The following is a 16,509-nucleotide window of genomic DNA, read 5'->3' as shown; positions in this document are numbered from 1 at the left end:
TGTAGCATCCCTTTAATGCCTTTCAAAAAGTTCCAGAGCATTTTAGTGCCAAGAAGTGAAGCCACTGCTACAATGCAGGAAATTCAAAATCATAATTAAACAAGAATTTCTATTCAAATTTCCAAATGTCAGCGTGCTTTCATCAAAAGTGAAGATGTAAATGCCAACATTGTTTTTGAAATCTTGTACAAAAAAAAATGGTGCTTTGCAAAAACTGGATATAGCTGTCCTTGACATCCAAGTATTCAAGAAAATGTTTAAGCTTGAGGGCAAAATAAAACTGGCAAATTTGAAATTAAGCATTTTAATATATGTGAATACTACCACATTTTCAGTTATCTTACTTAAGGATAAAGGAAGTGGAGATCCCAAAAGAGGGATGATAGAAAATTTATTAGCCGAGTTAGCTTCTAAAGAAACCCACCCGGGATAGTCCTCATGGTTATTATAGTATAACCAAAATGTGAGATTCTGTATATTAGCTGCCCAGTAATAAAACCTAAAATTTGGTAAAGCTAAACCTCCATTCTTTTTAACTTTCTGGAGATGGACTTTATTCAATTGAGGACGTTTATTTTTCCATATATAGGAGGATAAAATAGAGTCCAGAGAGTCAAAAAAGGATTTAGGGATAAAAACGGGTAAAGCCTGAAAGAGGTATGTAAATTTAGGTAAAACATTCATTTTAATAGAATTAATTCGACCAATCAATGATAACGAAAGGGACGACCAATTTGATAATGTTCTTTTTATATAATTTAATAAAGTAAATTCCTTTATCCTTAAGTAAGATAACTGAAAATGTGGTAGTCAAACATACTTTGAGGATTTGGATATAATTTAGAAAACACTTTTGTTTATTGAGATTCTCCCTTTCTAGTCCCACTTTTTTAAAATGATCTTTTTAAGCCTTTTATGACTGATGTAGTTTTTTTAAACAATGGGAAGGATGGGCATTATATGTTTCCGGGATCTGTTTGTTGGAGGAAGTCTTTCTTCGTTTGAACAATTGTCAACTAAATATAGTTTACCAAAAACCCATTTTTTCGGTACTTACAAATTAGAGATTTTCTGCGATCTCAATTATATACATTTCCTAATAGACCTGATAAGAACGTATTAGATGAAATTCTTAATATGAAATCATTTTATAATGGTTCAATATCCAATATTTCTGAAATGTTGTTGGGAATAAGAAATGATTCTTTAGACAAAATCAAAAATCTTTAGGAACAGGATTTACAGATTTCAATTTCTGAAGAAACTTGAAATGAAATTTTTAAATTGGTTAATATTTCATCGTTATGTGCTCATTATTCCCTCTTACAATTTAAAGTGGTTCATAGGGCTTATATGACCAAGGATAAGTTATCTCATTTTTATATGGATATATCTCCCTACTGTGATAGGTGTAACAATGGAGAAGCTTCATTTATTCATATGTTTTTGACATGTCCAAGTCTTGGAAAATATTGGAAGGAAGTATTCCAAATTTTTCTGCACTCTTTAAAGTAAATTTTAAGCCTAATCTTTTGACTGCCCTATTTGGTATTGTTGGAAGGAAAGATATCACTTTGAAGGCATCTGATCTGCACATTCTGGCTTTTATCTCTCATGGCTAGAAGAGCGCTTTTGTTTAAATGAAAGGTTGCTGTTCCACCTAATCATGTTCAGTGGTTACGGGATGTTACTGCATACCTAAATTTAGAAAAGATTCGTTGTTCAGTTTCTGAACCTAACCAAGATTTTCAAAATTTGTGGGGGCCATTTTGAAATTATTTTCATAATCTTTGACTTCTCGTTAAAGTATAGAAGTTGGTTAATAGCATATTTTATTATCCGATAAGGATTTTTTTCTTTTTTTTCCCAAACAGCTTCGACTTTGGTAGTGGGTGTAGATCTTTTTTTTAATAAAATTGTTTATATTCTAATATGCGAATTAATCTAATCTCTCTGAATATAGAGTAAGGAGTTCGTTAATGTGATTCAATATACTGTATCTGGTATTATTATATTTTTTCTTTTGTTTTATAGTATGTATTCTCTTAGACTCTGTATTCTTCTATATAGAAATCAATAAAAATATTGAAAAAGAATATATGTGAATACTCAGGCCGATGAAACAAATCCAAGTGAAAGTTAGTTGATGACACCTTGCTGATTAGATGATACCAACTGGGGTGCATTTGCCTGATGCATGAGATTATAAATGTAACTGAGTTTTGAAGAAGCATTAACTGGCTTCTCTTTCTACAGATGATTCTTGATGGGCTGAGTTCTTCCCGCATTACTGTTTTTGGTTCAGATTCGAACATTTGCAGTGTTATTGCTTTTCAGAAAATGTAATTGGCTAGGCAGAAGATGTAGCTGTCAACCATTCTGCACTGCTGCCGAAGGCAAAAGTAGACATGCAGCAAACACAGAGAATAAGCACAGCTACTATAATACTTCACAAACAAACAGCCTGTTAGGTATCTTGAAGCAATTTAAATATACCCACTAATCTTCTTGGTAGTTGCAGCAACAAAAGGGAGTACTTAGAACAATTGTATTGGTAGTATATTAGGGAACTAACAAAGGTGTACTATGGAATTTATATTTATGAGAAGAATAGAAGGGCAATTTGCCACATAATCACAAGGCTTTGAAATTGGTATTTTTATTTTGGTTTGTATTGCATTTTATTGAATCCTCTGCATAATGACTATCAGAATTAATTAGGTTGTGTTTTATTTTATTAGGTACGGATTGGGAAAAGACCTTCAGACAGTTAGGATTTGAAAGGTGAGTATTTGTTATTGCTATTGTTATCGCGTTAATAGAAAACTAAAAAATTGCACCTGTGTCTTTACAGTGTATTGCTTGAGGTTATTGAACAGTCCATTTTAGGGGAATATACACAGGATGATGAATTTTCTGATTATCAACTGCCTAACTCAGCATCTGTTGCAAATTAATTTTGTTTTATTTGTATACTACATTTATACAATAAATAGATCATTATAATTTGCAGATTTGTTACAATTTATGGCAATTAATCTATCAGTATTGAAAAAGAGAACACATCTAGATTGACTAGATAGATTCAGATTCACTGACAGAATGCAGACTTACTTTGAAGAGAGGACAGTGTCTCTAACACATTTTAGCGCAGAATCTCTCTTCACATCTCCTCAATTAAATTCAAACATAAGGTGGGAAACGTCAGTGTTTTTTGTGATGTAGATTTCTAATCCCATGCTCTGGACTACCAACAAGTCAATAATAGCATGTAATCATTTTCATGCAGAGAAAGCTCAAAGGCCCAATAGTATATATTATTGTAGCCTTTAACTTACAGCAATTTGTTATAGAATAGGAAGGGACTGAAGGACCAATGATTTGGTTAGATTTCTTTGTTGGAACCACTTACCCTAACCCCATTTTCCCCAACCCCATTTTCATTGACATTTCATGTGCCCATTTACTCTGCTTTCACTACAGGTCTTCATCTAATACTTTTCAGTGCTGTGAATGTACGAGACTTTATGTGAATATCAGTTTATCTTAAAACTATGTGAGAGGATTTCTTCTCTACTATACTAATGAACTAGGTATTGTGTAAATTCAGAACCTTCAACTGTTTACTGAGAGAAGAAAATAATCTTAAACTCTGGATTACTTTTAAGCAATAAGTACAAAAAGTGCTGGAAATACACAATAGGTCTGGCAACATGTGTGGAGAGAGGAAGAGGGTTAAATTTCAGGTCAGTAGCCCTTCATCAGTTCTGTATAGTATAGATAAGAATGAATGAGGGAGTTACAGACCTGAAACATTAGCTCTAGTTCTCTTCCTGCAAAATTCTGCTGATATGTTGAGTATTTCTAGCATTTTCAATTTTTATCTCAAATTTCCGGCATTTGCAGTTTTTGCTTTTCTGTTCCTAAGCAACATTTAGTATTAAACAATGAAAGGGTTTTTAATCCATGGTTTGTTTTGGAAGAGAAAATAAAATTGAATAATGCATATTTTATATTTTGTAGCATGTAAATTAAATTTTACTGAATTAAAGAGTTGTTTCATTGACTTGTATATTTTCAGATATGACTGTCAATGTGTCTATCACGTCACTATCTTCTTTTTCCTCTGAAATGGTCTTAGCTCAGTGCTCTCTCCATAAAATGAAACACCGTGGTTAACTCTTATGAAGCGTTTTTATTGTTTGCCAAAGGCAAGTGAAGTTAAGCTTCCAAATTTTACTCAGATTTTAATTCCTCCTCAAACCAAACCTGCTGTCATTTGATAGTTAGACAAATCCTAATCCTCCTTTCGTCAATCCTTGGAACTCTCTGTCTAAAACATTGTAGATACTAGCTCAAGAGAAGTATTTACAGTAGAGGTTGAGAAGTTTTGAAAGATTGAGGAAGTAAAGGCTGTGGTATCTTGGTCAGAGAATGAGTTGAGGGCTGGTGTAGATCAGTGATCATTTTGAATGCTGGGACAGGTTTGAAGGGCTGAGTGACCTGTTTTCTTATGCTCTTTTGTTTTATGCTTTTACCCATTTTATCAAGAACCAGGGTGACCATTGGGGTAAAGGAAAAAACAAGGAAATAGCTAATATAGTTAGTGCAGACATAAATGATAGATGTGAAAGCAAAGGCCAAAGAATGAAAATGCTGGTACTTTGAGACACAAAATGCAAGAGTTACTAAAAATCTAAAATGAAAGATAATATTGGTAATTCTAGAATTATACCATCTGTTCTTGAAGCTTAACAGGGTAGGTGTGGTGTTGATATTTCCAGCAATTGAAGTGCTCAGATCTAAGGCTCATAAGATTAGTTGCTGGCCATTCATGAGGAGAAATTTCATCACTCATGGGATTATGAATCTTTAGAAGTTTTAACCCAAGAGGGCTGTGAATGCTGACTTGCTGCACATATTCCATTCAGGGAGATTGAGAAGTTTTCGATATTAAGATAATCAAGACACATGGGTTCAGTACAGGATAATAGAGCTAAGATAAATAATGAGTTATTGAATAGTATGTAAAATATATATTGAATAAGTATATAAAATGATATTAGGTAGAGAGTCTGAATCTTTATTCCAGAGTGGAAATATCAAATACAAGAGGGCACGGCTTTAAGTTGGGAGGGGAAAATTTAAGGAAGATTTACAACACAATATTTTTACACATTGGTAGATACCTGAAACCTGCTGCAGGGGAGGTGGTGGAAGCAGATGCAAAGCAGCGTTTGAGATACATTTAGATAGGCACGTGAACTGGCAGGATGGTGGGGTTAGTTTTAATTTACATCTTGGTAGGTTAAAGAGTCTATTCCTATGCTGTACTAGTCTATGAATAGGAGAGCAAGTGTGATAGTTGTCTGTTCCTGCCTCTCTTTCTTACGGAAGAGAGGAAAAGAGTTAAAGAGGTTCCGAAAGGCAATATCAGAGTTGGGACCTTGGCATCTGAATGTATGGCCACCAGTGGTGGAGCAGTGCGATCGCAGAAGGATAAGAACTGGTTTTATAAAAATTGGAAAGATATCAGAGCATCTGACATTGGTGATGGATAGCTTGTCAATGAAGCTTCTGAGGGACAGAATTTACCAATATTTGGAAAGGCAGGGTGGGAAGTCATGTCTAGCAAATCTCATAGAGTTAAACATAGAACATAGAATAGTACAGCACAGTACAGGCCCTTCGGCCCACAATGTTGTGCCGACCCTCAAACCCTGCCTCCCATATAAGCCCCCACCTTAGATTCAAGAAGGCACATAATATCATAAGGGGCATAGGCAGGGTGCACTATTTTCCCAGGGAGCACTAAGTGCAGGAGATCATAAATTTAAGAGAGACATCAGATGCAGCTTTTTCATTCAAATGGGGATGTGCATTTGGAATGAGCTGCCAGAAATAGAGGTTGAGGCAGCAATGTTTAAAAGCCATCTAGATTCTGCAAATTCGTCACCAGCTTTGATTCAGCTAACAAGAGTGGTGTAATCAGCACACATAAATATGGCATTGGAGTTGTGCTTTGCCTCACAGTCATAAGTATAAAGTGTGAAGAGAGCTAAACGCACAGCCTTGTGGTACATTTATGCTGATGGAGATTGTGAAGGAGATGTTGCCAATTCAAACTGACTGGTGTCTGCAAGTGAGGAAATCAAGAATCCAATTACACAACTAGCTATTGAGGCCAATGTCTTGAAGCTTATTGATTAGTTTTGAGGAAATGGTTGTATTGAATGACAAGTTGTAGTTGATTAAAAGTATCCTGATGTAGACATAGTTGTAGTCCAGATGTCCAGGATTGAATGAAGAGCCAATGAATTGGCATATACTGTGGACCTGTTGTGCCAGTAGGCAAATTGGAGCAACTCCAAGTTGTTTCTTAGGCAGGAGTTGACATGTTTTATCACCAACCTTTCAAAACACTTCATCACAGTGGATGTAAGATGTACTATGACGTGTAGTCATTGTGGCAGGTTACCACATCCTTTCTCGTCACTGGTATAATCAAAATTGAAAACCCAGCAAGCTTGAGTTTCAAAACTCTACAAGTTGTGAGGGAAATGAACAGAAGAGTAAATGAGGGAAGACAACAGGGTGCACTTATTGTGTTCAGTATGCACAAAGAACAAGTAATTTGAGAAACAGGAAGGAGAATTGAGGTAGGAAAGATTACCAATACCAATAATGGTGGAAAACAAATAGTGAAAGATTAAAAGGTGTAGGTGAGTGGAAGCTTTAGCATAATCATCTCTAGGTTACAAGAAAGTAACCAAATAATGTGCAATACTAGCCATAACGTTGTGAAATGTTGTATTATAGCTGTGTTATGGTGAACTGCCACATTGTTTCCCCTGAATCTATTGAATTGTACTTCTATATACAGTGAATTCCGGTTCATTGGGCAATCAGTTAATAAGGGCAGCCGTTTATGTTAGACAACATTTAAAGAACAAAAAAAGAAAATAACCCGATTATCTTCATTTATTTGAGACACTGTGCTTCTTAATTGGGCTGGGTGACTGTTGTTGAACATTTTCTAACTAGCAGTAGTCACGTGCACATCACTTGGCTATTAGACACTACACAGTGCTTAGAGCGAATAATTTTTAAATGGCGTCACTTGCATGTTTGTGTTCAAAAAGCAGTGATACTTATCATCGATAGTTGGCAAGCAATAAACAGTAAGTCAATTCAGAATTGTTTTGCTCACTGCAGTTTCAAGCATTCATGCTTAGAGATGCCAGAAATGATCAGAAGTAAAAACAAAACATTTTTACTACTCCAACAAGTTAGGAACTGCGAAGCATTTGAAAATATCAACAATCATCTTGAACGTTAAAATTGAAATGAAGATTTGGTGAATGTAATCATCAAAAGAACTATTTGAAGGCAGCCCACTGTCTGCACTGATTTTGTTCATTTACAGTCAATTTAAAGAACACATCAGTGTACACTGAATAAATGCCACCCTTGATAACTATTAGGAACTATTATACAGTTTTATAGTACTGTAGTAGTTTTGCTAGTGTTCTAATTTAGTCTGTATTTAATTTAATACATAATTTGTTACTCAGTTAATTGGTAATTTGTCTTTTTTATACTTTTTTAAAACTGTTTCGATGAAACTTCAACTAACTGGGACAACCACTGAATTGGGCCAAAATACATTAGTCCCAGTGTGTTCCAATTTACCAGAATCCACTGTATATCTTTCTAGGTGTTTTTTTTCCTGGTTTGGTGATGGTTTAGTAATGCAATAGGCACAGATTATTTGAGAAAAAAGGGAAATATTTTACCACAAATATACATATGATATATAATATATACAGTTAACTCAAAAATGTAGTTATGAGGCAAAAGTGACAAGAAGACTCTTCCAATTGAATCCTGCCATTTGATTGAAATGTGACTATTCCGCATGCTGCAATTAATGTTCTCTGAGTGCATAATTTTGTGATTTGTGGTCCTGCTGAATGTCATTGTTTTAAACATTTTTTTTCCACTTAGTTTGAATTTCAGAAGCAGAAGTATTTACAGCTGCTGGTATGATCAGATGTCAGTCACATTGTTCCGTCAGCTGGGAGTTCAAATACCCTATCCCAATAGTGAGCACATCAATAACGCTGTCTTGCCAAATGTAGCAGAGAGAGTGCTGCAATTTCTTCTCACTTCTGTCTTAAATGAGTCACCCCAGTGATCACACCCAATTGCGTTGTCACATGCTGAACAATTCTTGCTATGCTGTTGGTTAACTTCCAACCAACATAACTAAATCAAATTATCCAGTTACTGTGGAAACAAATACCCAATGTAAGAGTGTTGGAAGAACTTAGCAAGTCCGGTTGCATCTGTAGAGGGAAATGGACAGAGGAAATGCTGGTGGGAATGGTTGGAGCAAGAGATGGAAAGTGATAGTTGTGTCCAGGTGAAAGGGGAGGGGTGTGGTGATAGGCAGATGAGAGCAGAATTTGGGAGGTGACAGGTAGAAGTGAGAAAGAGCGGAAGATGATGGAATCTGGTAGGGACAAGGAGCAAAGGAAAGGAGGTTGGTGAAATATGTAGGTAATGTGCAGGTGGAGAGGGTAGGTGGGGTGGAGATTAGGGTGATAGGGCAGTTGGATCCAGAGGAGATAAAAAATATAGGGGAAACAAAACAGGGGAAATAGTTGCAGGAAGTTTGAGAATTTTCTCTTCATGGCACCAGGTTGGAGACTGCCCTGGTGTGATAGAAGGTGTTGTTCCTTTTTGTGGTATCTTGCTATACTCAAACTAGCAGCTGGAACCACACATTATTATGGTGACCATATATCAACATTTTTTTAGAGTAATTGATTTATTCGGCACGGAAGCAAGGTCTTCATCCTAGTTCTTCTACTACTCACATGCATTGGGGAAAGGTGCAGCGGCCAATTAACCTACTGGCCTGCATGCCTGTGGGATTTTGGAGGAAAAGGGACACTCCCGAAAACCGATGTGGTCACGAGAACGACATGCAGACTCCACACAGGGAGAACACCTGAGGTCAGGATCAAGCCTAGGTCACTGGAGCTTTTCAGTAATGGCATTCTCCAGGTGCCATAATGCAGCTCCTGAAGCTACAGTGTTTTGCTTATTAGATGTTTTTCATGACTTGGTATTGGAATGGGCACAGATTATTCAAAACAAAGGCATACCATTCTGAACACTGAGTACAAACTCAATGCACTTCTTTGCTTTAGTGATATTTAGAGGTATCTCCAGCATTTTTCTAGCCTTTTTTTCATCTCATCAATTTGTATATTGATTACCTTTAAAATGATGGATAGCCCCGTGTTATAAAACCTAGTGGTAATGGAACGAGAGAGTACAACCTAAATGGTGAGAGCTAGTAAATAATAGTATGCAGGGAAACCTGTATGCTGGTTCACGAGATGCAGAAGATATATTTACAAAAATGGAAATCAGTTCAGGAAGCAAATGGTGAGTTGCCCTTTATTGCAAGTTGGCTGGGATTCAAATGTAAGGGAACCTTTCTATGCTTGTGCAAGGATTTGATAGATAATTTGACATTTATTTTATTCCTAAAGAAGGATATACTTACTTTTGAACCAATGCAGTGCAACTTCACTGAATCAATCCTTGGCTGAAGCATTGAACAAGGAAGAGAGATGTTTCTTCAACACCCCAGAATAAATCTCTCACCGGATTAAATCTCTTCCCAGAATAAATCTCTCTCCCCTCAGGTTCAAGAGCTGGAGACTAAGATGCATGGTTTTAGGATTAATATTGTCCACTGAGGAATGATGTGGGGAGATGTTTCTCTATGTAAAGTATTGTAGTCTTTAGAATTCTAAGCCTCAGGCTGTGGATACTCAGTCATTGAATGTATCCAAGGTAGAGACTGATAGATGTTTTTGGACGCTAAGGCATATTGTAATTGGCGAGCAAAATAGATGTTGGGCACAAGGTCAACATAAACATTGAAAGATGGAACTAGCTCAGGATATCTTTTATTTCTTAGGTTCTTCGGTAAGTTAAGAAATAGAATCTCTGCAAATGTTTTCTTATGGAAATATAAAATAATGAGCATATAAACAGAAATATATTACTGATTTTTCTACGCAAACATGAGGAAATCTGCAGATGCTGGAATTTCAAGCAACACAATAAAAGTTGCTGGTGAACACAGCAGGCCAAGGCAGCGTCTCTGGGAAGAGGTACAGTCGACGTTTCGGGCCGAGACCCTTCGTCAGGACTAACTGAAAGAAGAGCTAGTAAGAGATTTGAAAGTGGAAGGTGAAGGGGGAGATCCAAAATGATAGAAGACAGGAGGCCCTCCCCTCCTGTCTTCTATCATTTTGGATCTCCCCCTTCACCTTCCACTTTCAAATCCCTTACTCAGTCTTCCTTCAGTTAGTCCTGAAGAAGGGTCTCGGCCCGAAACGTCGACTGTACCTCTTCCCAGAGATGCTACCTGGCCTGTTGTGTTCACCAGCAACTTTTATGTGTGTTACTGATTTTCTTTCTTGTTAAGCAGTATCTCTAAATACCATGCGATATTACAATACCCGTAGAGGAGCTTTATGTTCAATAAGACGATCTTGAGTGTGGTGCCACAACTTGTCTTAGCAGGATAGCCCAAAGGTAGTTGTATTGCATCCTTCAAAGCTTTTGTCCACAAAGCTGCTCAAAGTGTTTCTGGATCCTGAGTGAGTAGAGAAAGCAACCAGACTTACTTTTAAAGATTGGGAAATAAACAACAGGAAGGCTAATTAACAGAGGTCGAATTAAGTTAATACCATAAGATATAGGAGTAGAATTAGGCAAATCGGCCTACAGTGTCTGCTTTACCATTTCATCATAGCTGATTTATTTCCCTGTCAACCCCATTCTCTGCTTTCTTCCCATAACCTTTGAGGATCTTACTAATCAAGAACTTATCATCCTTTGCTTTAAATATACCCAGTAACTTTAGTTTAGAAAGGGAAACAAAGAGAAAGGTAATGTATTAAAAGTTGGAGTCAGAAGAAAAATGAAACCATTCTTCAAATGATTCTAAGATTCCAATGTCTCCTACTTGCTTATTTCTGTATCCGAGAAGTTGTTGGGCAGACAGCCATTGCTTCAAGTGGTTAGTTTTTATGATTATGAATAACAAGATAGAAAGGAAGTAGGTTAATTAATAACTTACACAAGAGTACACAAGTGGCCATTTTATTAGGTACACCTGTACACCTCATTGATGCAAATCTATAATCAGCCAATCATATGGCATCAACTCAGTGCATATAAGCATGCAAGCATGGTCAAGAAATTCTGTTGTTCAGATCAAACATCAGAATGGGTAAGAAATGTGGTCTAAGTGACTGACTGTCGATGATTATTGGTGCCAGATGGGGTGGATTGAGTATCTCAGAAGCTGCAGGCCTCCTGGAGTTTTCATACACAACACTCTCTAAAGTTTACAGAGAATGGTGTGTAAAACAACAAACAGCCAGTGAGCGGCAGTTCTGTGGGAGAAAACACAGTATAAGTGAGAGAGGTTAGAGGAGAATGGCCACAAAAGCTGACAGAAAGATGACAGCAACGCAAATAACCATGCATTACAGCAGAAGAGCATTTCTGAATTCATTATGCATCGAACCTCGAAGTGGATGGGCTACAGCAGCTGAAGACCATGAATATACACTAAGTGGCGTATTTATTAGGTATAGGGGGTACTTAATAAAGTGCCAATCAGTATTGATAAATACCTGGGGAGAAAAATAAATTGCAGAGTTTTGGGAAGAGGCAAATTGGAACTAATTGGTTTCTGTGCTTTGTCTTGATAGGCTAAATATTGCATCATCTGTGCATTTTGATTGTCGTCATTGTGAAGAAATCAGTTCCAGAAATTCTAAAAATTAATGGAGCAAGATCTGTTACTTCTAAATTTATGCTAATTGTTCCTTGTGGTTTCTTTGAATAAGCACTGATACAATCTGTTATAAATATTGGACAGCAGATGTTGTATAGGTTTCAGGTTCACATTTGCTTTCCCTTTGAATTCTCATGGTAAAATATGCTATCCTCAGGTCATTCAATATTTACAATCCTCCCAGATTTATCACCTGTAAAGACTTCTAGATGGAAGGCAGACCATTAAGATCTCATGTATTGGAGTTGTGAGTGAAGGGGAGGTTTGAGGTTTAAATTTACTTGGAATGAATGATGATGCTCTCAGTGAAATGCTTGTATACTTTCTTTCAAAGAAGTGATTTATACAAGGGTGCGGTCTCATACACTGGCACCGTGTATCTAGCTCGTTTTTGCTGTACTTTTGACAGTGCAGCTCAGGGATAGTTCCTGGTTGAGAGCCTCGCTCAACAGGGACATGGATTAACGAACTGACCATTGATATTAGAGCACACTGTTCCATAGATTATTAATTTTCTGCTCATTAAAGTCAGTGGGTAGAGAATTCAGCAAAATGCAGAATGATCTTGCACATAATTCTCTGCCTTAAATAAACAGGAAACGATTTCACAATTTCAGTGGGAACCAACAGTAAGTCATTATTCCCATCCAATATTATGTTTATCACTCTTGCCCTTTTCTGTTCCTCTACAGCGGATGGATTTTTGTAGGTATGCACGCACACACACACTTGCACTCAAATGCAGGTATATATGCATATATACGAGGGGTGATTGATAAGTTCGTGGCCTAAGATAGAAGGAGTAAATTTTAGAAAACCTAGCATATTTATTTTTCAACATAGTCCCCTCCTACATGTACACACTTAGTCCAGCGGTCATGGAACATACGGATCCCTTCTTTGTAGAAGTCGGCGTCTTGGACCTCCAGAAGTGGTCCACAGCAGGGGTGATTGATAAGTTCAAGGCCTAAGGTAGAAGGCAATGAGTTATTAACTTCAAACTTTCTGCATTATCACTCAGAGAGTTGAACTGCATGTAACGAGAGCATCTTGGACCTCCAGGTGATCCACAGCAGGGGTGATTGATAAGTTCATGGCCTTAGGTAGAAGGAGATGAGTCATACAGCTCTTGTTACATGCACATGCAGTTCAATTCTTTGCGTGAAAATGCAGGAAGTTTGAAGTTAATAACTCATCTCCTTCTACCTTGGACCAAAAACTTATCAATCACCCCTGCTGTGGACCACTTCTGGAGGTCCAAGACGCTGACTTCTACAAAGAAGGGATCCATATACTCCAGGACCGCTGGACTAAGTGTGTAAATGTAGGAAAAATAAATGTGCTAGGCTTTCTAAAGTTGACTCCTACCCTAGGCCACCAACTTATCAATCACCCCTCGTACATACCGACGACAACAATAAACTTGAGCACTGTTTCTCATTCTCTGTCTCTCACACTCACACACACAATGTTGCTGCCCGCTCTGCTCCTGTCCCCGGTTGCTTTGCGATGTGGGAGGAAATCAGAATACCTGGGGAAAGCACGTGTGGTCACAGAAAGAATGTGTAAGTTCCACATGTACAGCACTGGAAATCAGGATTGAACCCGGGTTGGGGCAGCGGTGCCCACCTCGGTGCCTTGGGGCTCTCTGGACAGTTAGAAACCTACTTCAACTGTGGGTGCCGCTGAGATTTTGGCCTTGAATATGAATGCCAAGGGAGGAGTTGCAATGAGGGAAACAATATGTGTTAGAGATCCTGCCACTGAAGACACTTCACAGAAAGACTTTCTCTTTGCAGAGAGAGCACACAGAAAGGAAATCCAGCAGATTTCAACTGATCAGGGTGGTTGTCCCTGTGGAGAGTGTGCTGGGCTAGTTAGGAAAGTTTGGAAATGAGTGACTGGAGATTAGTCGAGGAATCTGTGTAGTTGGAGCATGTTGACCTAGAATGTTGAGGGTGACTAGGCTAAGGGGTGTTTGTAATAAGTTAATTTACTTCCAAAGTGTACTTTGCTCATCATAGTAATAATGTGAGCTAGGATAAACACCATGAATCATAGGGTCTTGGGCAGTATGGAGGAACAGAGGTAACTCAGAGTGTAAGTCCAAAGATTCTTGAAGGTGGTGATGCAGTTAGACAATATGGTTAGGAAGGTGTATGAAATATTGGCCTTCATTAGTTAGGGTACTAAATACAAAAGTAGCGAATATGTAACCTTAGTGCCAATGATGGAAGAATTAACATCAAGAGTGAACAGAAATGGAAGGAGATTCCATTTGTCCCTGAATTTTACTTTTCCCCATTCTGGTTCCCCTTTCACTCTTCCTCAAGTGCCCAATTATGTACCTTTGGTTCCCCTGCTTCTTTCCTATCTTCTGTAGTCCATGTTCTCTCCCATTAGAGTCCCTCTTCAGCTCTTTACCTTTGCCATCTATCACCTCCCAGCTGCATACTCCACACCCCTACCCCTCACCTGGTCTCACCTATCACCTGCCAGCTTATCCTCCTTCCCCTCCCACCTACTTATGCTGGCTTCTTACCCCTTCCTTTCCAGTCCCGATGAAGGGTTTCAGCCTAAAACATGGACTTTTCATCCCCATCCACGGATGCTGCCTGACTTGCTGAGGTCCTCCAGTATTTTGTGTGTGTGTGTGTGTGTGTGTGTGTGTGTGTGTGTGTGTGTTGCTCAAGGTTTCCAGCATCTGCAGAATCCTTGTAGGTGGTGGTTGGAGAGCTTTGGTTAAGGTGGAAAGGATTGGAGGAGTTGGTTAGGGAAATAGCCTGGGGTTCAGTTTGGGTAATAACGCAGGAGTCAGTGTAGTAGGACAAACAATTGGCTGAAGGGGAGATGATCAATGGCAGCAGGTGTGGAGTGAAGCAGTCAGAAGGAAATAATGGAGTGCAGGGAAGGGATCATGAAAACAGTTGGCAGGAAAGTAAGATGGGCCAAAGAACCTGGTCACAAGGATTGGTGAGGTGGGATATAACGATCGTACAGACAGGACATTTGGAGCAAAACTTTGATGTCCACTTCTGACACAGCAATTACCGAATGGTATATGTAAAAGTATGGCAAAGCTCTTTTGCACAGAATCAGTTAATGACATGATTTCTGGGCCCATCAAACACAGTGTGGGCAAAGAAATTTTGCTGATGATTTGACATCTTAAGGACACTGGCACTTATTCAGCATATATTTCTATGTGGATCCAGCAATGCCACCAGATTTTGTTGACTTTCCCACCGGAAGAATGCAGGGTAAAATAATTTAGGCTCAAGAAAAACACATCTTGAAAAACGGTGTATCCACATAAAGGTGTGCCAGGAATCCAGACACACACAGGTCATGCTAATAGTTGAATGAGAATTCCTGTGAAGTGAATGTGTCTCAGAAAATAAATAAGTTATTTTTTGGCAAATATCAGTTGCTTAACAGAAGCCAACTGTGTTATAAACTGCTGCAAGTACTTGGCACAAGGACGTGTTCGCTGAAACTGCGCGAAGAATTTCAGCCAGCTTCCATAATAATACATTGAAGAATTGTACGGGCTTTATAGCGTAGGTCAAAAAATAGAAATAATGCCTTAAACATCTTGTGGAATTGATGAAATTAGTCTGGTAATAAAGCATGTTTCAAACAGGGATCAACTCACACAGATCAAACTATGCAAATTATACACTTTAAAACAAAAGGCATTTCATATAAATGTTATCCTGCAAAAATATTAAAACTATACTTAAGCATGTGCATATTTTAATAATGCAGTTATGAAAAGATGTATTATTTGATCTCGAGCTCGTAACATTATGCACAGTTGTTGTGAGAGTAAGGTGTATTAAGTACTTGTATTAGCAAAACAAGAAAATAAATTTGTGTTGTGCCTTTTACATGATCACATTCTGAGGAACTTTCCAAGAATGCTAACAAGCAAGACGGATGCTAAGATAACTGACTTTGTTTTCCCTGAATGCTCTAGTTTGCTCCCACATCCCAAAGATACAGTATATGGGTTAACAAGTTAATTTCCCCGCAAGTTTTTCCTAGAGTGTTGGTGAGTGGTAGATTCTGGAGACAGTTGATTGGAATACAGGGAGAATATAGTGGGGTTAGTGTGGGATCAGTGTAAGTGGGTGTTTAATGAATGGAGTGGACTCCATGCTCTGTGGCCCTATGACATCATCTTAGAGTCTTATAAGAAGGGGAAGATTCCATTAAAAAGAAACATAGCAAATATGAGAGGGTGCGGAAGAGATTGACAAAGATGTTGCCTAGACTGGAGTGTAATAGCTGTAAGGACAAACTTGAAATGTTTTCGTTAGAGTGCTGGAGGCTAAGAGGAGAAGAATATAGAATTATTACAGACACAGGATGGTCAAAGTAGTTTTTCACAGGGTGCAAATGTCAAATACTAGAGCGTGTGGGATTACGATGGGAAGGGGAATACTTAAAGGAGATTTGCAAGATGGTTTTTATTTACCCATGTTGGTAGATGACTAGAATGTGCCACTAAGAGAAGTAGTAGAAGCAAATATGAAAACAATATTTAAGAGGCATTTGGACAGACACATGAACCTGCAGGGAATAGAGGGATAACTGCCATATGAAGGAAT

The 16,509-nt window shown here is 38.0% G+C and overlaps 1 protein-coding gene across 3 annotated transcripts in view; it reads left to right on the top strand.

Annotated features, from left to right (window-relative positions):
* Positions 1–16,509, top strand: part of LOC134352116 (piezo-type mechanosensitive ion channel component 2-like) — a 627,709-nt gene that overhangs the window by 345,863 nt on the left and 265,337 nt on the right. For all 3 annotated transcript variants that reach the window (XM_063059335.1, XM_063059328.1, XM_063059345.1), the window contains exon 4: positions 2,742–2,784. In XM_063059335.1, the coding sequence (XP_062915405.1) occupies positions 2,742–2,784 (43 nt within the window). The remainder of the gene's footprint in view (positions 1–2,741; positions 2,785–16,509) is intronic.

Source organism: Mobula hypostoma, chromosome 1 (genome assembly GCF_963921235.1).
Source record: "Mobula hypostoma chromosome 1, sMobHyp1.1, whole genome shotgun sequence".
In the NCBI taxonomy this organism is placed as follows: Eukaryota; Metazoa; Chordata; class Chondrichthyes; order Myliobatiformes; family Myliobatidae; genus Mobula; species Mobula hypostoma.
This window is presented reverse-complemented; position numbering and strand designations above follow the sequence as displayed.